Below are 5,807 nucleotides of genomic sequence, written 5' to 3' on the forward strand. Positions count from 1 at the left end.
GCCAGGGTTTATTCTAAATGAGTATTTGGCCCCTACGGACCCTCGGGGAACCTATTCCAGAATGACCGTTCCGGTTGATATCCATCCTATGGTCTTAACTACATGGAAAATATGTTTCCAGAACAATTCCAAGAATTTTGATACCCATATAGCTAGGGTTTATTCTAAATGAGTTTTTGGCCCCTACGGGCCCTCCGGGAACCTGTTCCAGAGTGACCATTCCGGTTCACATCCATCCTATGGTCTTAACTACATGGAAAACATGTTTCCGGAACAATTCCAAGAATTTTGATACCCATATTGCTAGGGTTTATTCTAAAAGAGTTTTTGGCCACTACGGGCCCTCCGGGAACCTGTTCCAGAATGACCGTTCCGGTTCATATCCATCCTGTGGTTTCAACTATATGAATAACTTGTTCCCGAAACAATTTCAAGAATTTTGATACCCATATTGCCAGGAATGAATTTGCGGCCACTATAGGGCCCACGGGAACCTATTCCGGGATGTCCGTTCCGAGTCCATATGATCACGTGGTCCTAATACGTTGGGAAATCATAATCCTCGAATTTTCTGCGAAACTGGTAACTCAGGATACAAGAAATCATCATTTGGATTCTATAAGATCAACTTCTCCACTTTTGAGACATGGTCTAGCAAATCCGGAACTCCGGTAACCAGGTAATCCGGATTGGTCCTATGTGACATGGATCGGATAGAGGATGAATTTCTTAATCCATAGCAAACGGAATCGTCCAAATCGGTTGAAAACTGACGAAGTTATGGTCATACCAAAACGTGGGTACCCGGGTACCCTGTCGGTACGTTACGGGGTAAAAATATTCAGAAGCCCCTCCCCAAGCCCCCCTTACTGGATTTTCATTTTCGTACCACCCAAACCTTAATTTTGCCGAGTTTGAAGATGTCACGGAGTTTCAATTTCCTGCGATGTTTAGAACCCAAAAAAATTAACTTGTAAACGAAAAAGGTACCCGGGTACCCTGTCGGTAACAAAAGGGTTAAAGGGCTGGATATTATAAGGTTTATTCAACACGGAGACTACGGTGGGCTGGTCACGTTGTTCGTATACCGGAAGAACGTCTAGTGAAGATAATATTTAATAAAGAACCCGTAAGAGACCGCAGGCTTCGTGGAAGGCCGCGTACAGTTGAAGAGGACCTGAGGGCGCTCAATGTTCAGGGCGACTGGAAGCGATTGTCCCAGGATTGAGTCCAGTGGAGAAGAATACTCCATTCGACGTAGGTTCATCGAAGAGCTGTAGCCCATCAGGTATCAAGTAGAACATGGTCGATTTGGTTTTCCGTTACTTGATTAAGTGATTTCCATGTGGCCTTGTAGATATTTTTGTGGGGAAAGAAAGTGCTTCGGACTGTGCGGGAGGCTGCAAAGTTTATGCATCGTTGGCCGTTGTCGTTCGATACGGTATGCAGACTATCCGGTCCGATGACCGGTCTATACATTTCCTCCCTTCCTACCTGTGCGTTCATGTCACCGATGACGATTTTGACGTCCCGCAGTGGGCATCCATCGTATGTCTGCTCCAGCTGTGCGTAGAACGCTTCTTTCTCGTCGTCGGGTCTCCCTTCGTGTGAACTGTGCACGTTGATGATGCTATAGTTGAAGAATCGGCCTTTTATCCTCAGCTTGCAGATCCTTGCGTTGATCGACTGTCACCCAATCACGCGTTGGCGCTTTTTCCCAGCACTATGAAGCCGGTTCCCTGCTCGTTGGTGGTGCCACAGCTTTGGTAGAAGGTAGCCGCTCTATGCCCGCTTTTCCACACTTTCTGTCCTGTCCAGCAGATTTCCTGCAGCGCTACGACGTCGAAGTTGCGGGGATGTAATTCATCATAGATTATCCTGTCGCAGCCTGCGAAGCCTAGCGACTTCCAGTTCCATGTTACAAGCTTTCAATCGTGATCCTTTTCTCGTCGCCTAGGTCGTTGCCGATTGTATCGAGTTGTATTATCTTCTATGTCGTTCGTAATGGTTGTTTTCAAAGGCGGCTTATTAGGCCTGCGCAAACCTCCTGTCTCTTCGGAAGGCCGTCGTGTCCGGGCTGTTTAGTGTCCCACCTAACACCAGGACTTGGGCTTGTGCGCTTTGATCGGCACACAATCGCTTTGGCGGAGCCTACTTGCGGATACATGCAGCTTTTTATAGAGATTTAACAGGGCCCACTGTCAAACCTCACCACATCCTAGGCAGGCGCCACAACTCGCAGATGGCCTGGGGAGGGATCGTCAAGCCCTTGGACATAGTCCCTGCTGCCCCTAAAAACACTTAGAAAACATCCATAAATAACGTAACGCTTTGAGGGGCGATCCATACAACAATTGTGGATGCTTCATACAGAAAGTGTGACATAAGGAGGAAATGGTCGGGTTTTGCGTTACATAATCAATAGATCTTCCCTTATTTTAACACATGCAGACATTACTGAATTAAAAAGGATAAGCATCACAGTCCGTGTTTTTCAGTGAAAATAACCCAGTCAACACAAAATCGTATATGATGCAACATAAGATGGTAAGGTGGAGGCGATATACGTACATATTGTATGGGGAAGTACCTTTATGGCCTCCACTTTAGCATCTTATGTGACATCATATACGATCTTGTGTTGTCTGGGAATCGTTGATCAAATATCCCGGCTGAGATGACTTGTTTTGATAAAAACAATCACTTACATTTTACTGGAGAAGATTATCATTTGTTCTTTTTATTATTTTCAGATGATGCGTCCTCCTTCAATATTGGCCATCATTGGTATTTTCATGTTGAGAAACACCACGTCATACAACATCATAGAAAGCATCAAAACGGACAACCCCATTACAGACGAAACAATGTATGCCAAATATCCAAACCTTCGCGAACTGGACATGAGCAACCAGACAGAGTTTGAATTTCCCAAAAATCAAGTTTTGCTTTCACACGACGAATTGTCCTCATACATATGCAATAGTTGCGGAGTACACTCCATCTATAAGTCATCGCTGTCGAAATTGCCCCATCTAACGTCGCTAGAGTTGAGAAAAAATTCTCTCGAATACATCCATCCCGATTCATTTGCCCACAACTCCCGGTTGGACAAAATCGTGTTGGCTGACAACGAACTGATCGCCTTTAACGAAGAAAGCAACCTACGACACATAGACTCTCTTTCAATATTAGACTTAAGTCTAAACGTCAAACTGGATCTTAATCAAGTAAAGCTGAGAAGTGAAAGAATATCGATTTTCCATTGCGACAATTGCAACACCTTCTATCTGGATCGAAACACGTTTGCCGGCATGCCCAGGATTTCGGAGATCTCACTGAAGAATAATCCAATCGAGCAAATTAACAATGACGCAATAGATTCCCTTAGCCATATGAAATCCCTGATACTCGATGGTAACCGTCAGTTGAAGTTTTTATACATAACATCCGGATCACTGAAACGACTGAGCGTTCAAAACTGTTCAATAGAAGGAGTTATATACACTGAAAATCTTCCAGCTCTGGAGTCCTTGAATGTTCGAGGAAATCGAATTACTCATCTGGAAGAGCTACAACTACTGGAAGGCCAGAACTTCAAAACAATACTATTGGATGATAATGAAATCAGAAAGATTCTGAGCTTCTCATAAAATTGCCAAAATTGGAACAGCTGTGCATTGACCAAAACTTGTTGCAACCATACGCACATACACAAGAGGTGACTTTGATGTATAAAATAAGACATCTACGCAAGGACTGCTACTCCGACAAGGATTTCTTTCACCAATTTGAGTACCTCCTGCCGAGTGAACACGGACGTGCAGTTTACAGAAAGAAACCCGATCACCCTGTTACCAACAATGGAATCATAGACTTATCCAACAAGGACATCGTTTTCATCGAACTGGATTACCTCGTCGACTATCGCACTGCGAAGCAATTGTTATTTGACAATAATCATAGGTTTAATTTAAGAGAAGCGCAGATTTTTCTAATAAGTAATTCATTAGAAGTTTTATCCATGCAAAACTGCTCTATAACTGCTCTATACGACACCTCATTTGCGAAACTACCTAGCTTGAAAATCATATATCTTCAAGAAAACAATATTAAGGCTCTGCATGAATCATTTTTCATAAATAATCCAGCAGTAACCTTCATTAACTTATCGAACAATGAGCTGGAGTTTGTATCCCTCACTGCATTTCAGCACCTCGATAACTTGGAGACCCTCAAACTAGATGGGAACAGAAACTTGGCTAGCTACAACAAAAATTTTATTCTAAGCAGGTCGTTGCGTTACTTGAGTTGTGCATTCTGTGGATTCACACAATTAAATAATAAGACCTTTGCTTTGTTGCCAAAGCTACTAGAGTTGAATCTTGAACACAACGCCATAGAAATCGTTGAAGCCGGCGGACTGCGTCACATGCCACGACTGAAATACCTCAACTTGAACAACAATCCTCTGAAGTCGTTTAGCCCCTTTCCGGAACAACTAAGCCATCTGCAAACACTTTGTCTGGGCAGTCAGACACTCGATGGTACCACGCTGAACCGTTTAGAAGCCCATATCAATCGAGTGACGGAATTGGAAAAAGGTTGTAAAGACGACAAGTTATCCGAAAATTTAAGGAGAAGAAGCAACAGCAGAGCGTCTACAGAGGTAGAAACAGCACAAAAACCACGGAGATTGACCCAAATATCGGGAGGTTTTGCTAACAAAGCTAGTCTTCTGTTGCTGGTAGCTTCCTCAATCCCAAAATTGTGGAAATATGTGCACGGTATAGCAACTAGAATGTTTCTCTGACTGTTTATAGCAAAAGAAATCTCCATCAAAATTAATACCCGGAGCTTGTTTTATCCTTTTCCTTTAAGTTATTTACTTTCGCTGTTGTTCAGTTTAACAATTTCTCTTGTTATTTTTTTAGTATTAAAGTTTGATTGAAATTTAAATTTAGAATGGTAGCTCTCGCAAATGTACTTAGTACACTTATCATGTTTTGTTTGAAACTTTTTTTGTCTTTCTCGTATACGTATATATATATATTTTTTTTTGATCTGCTGACAAAAAAATAATTCAAATTTTGAGCGATAATGTGATATTATGCAAAAGCAAAAGAATTAAATTGAAGGTTTTTATTAGTCTTTTAAGGAACATTTTTAAGGAAGAAGGGAAAACGCTGAAATAATTTTATCTTTATTTTACTGAAATTGAGATTTTTCTTATTAATTTTGTTTAGAGTTATGATGAATCCAATCACTACCAGTAGAAATTAAATGAGTAGAAATGATCGATAAAGCCGATAAACAAATCATTTGTAGAGTATTGTAGATAATTTTTGTAGTTAAGAATTTGATTTGAATGTTTATGAGATGAATACTAATTTATCCCATTTTGAATTAAAAGATTTAGTCCAATGTTTTTTTAATTTTTTTTATCACTGCAATGCTAATGAAAAATTATTAAAAATTATCTTTATGACAAAATTGTTTAGTAAAACAATAAAGCATTATATATATATATATATATATATATATATATATATATATATATATATATATATATATATATATATCTGGGAAGGGTTTTGTTACTTTAATTTAAAGGTATAATTTATAACAGTAATAAGTAATAACTATTTACCTAACTTTAAAAAAAATCAAAGGGAAAGGTGTAGTGAAACGTATTTAGAAATACATTTATTTTTAAAAGTGATTCATTACGTGATGAATTTATTATTAGAAAGAAAAAATCACTAAAATAAACATTATTATAAAAAGATGTTTCAGCCAAGTGCTGC

General features: G+C 39.9%; 1 protein-coding gene across 1 annotated transcript; it reads left to right on the forward strand.

Annotated features, from left to right (window-relative positions):
- The first annotated feature begins 2,757 nt into the window (after positions 1–2,757).
- LOC134203632 (protein artichoke-like) lies at positions 2,758–5,508 on the forward strand. Its single transcript, XM_062678518.1, is given in 2 exon segments — positions 2,758–3,636; positions 3,639–5,508. Coding segments are annotated over 2 exon segments (2,016 nt in total). The 5' UTR covers positions 2,758–2,795; the 3' UTR covers positions 4,814–5,508.
- Positions 5,509–5,807: the final 299 nt, after the last annotated feature.

This window comes from Armigeres subalbatus, unplaced genomic scaffold (genome assembly GCF_024139115.2).
Source record: "Armigeres subalbatus isolate Guangzhou_Male unplaced genomic scaffold, GZ_Asu_2 Contig2011, whole genome shotgun sequence".
Classification (NCBI taxonomy): Eukaryota; Metazoa; Arthropoda; class Insecta; order Diptera; family Culicidae; genus Armigeres; species Armigeres subalbatus.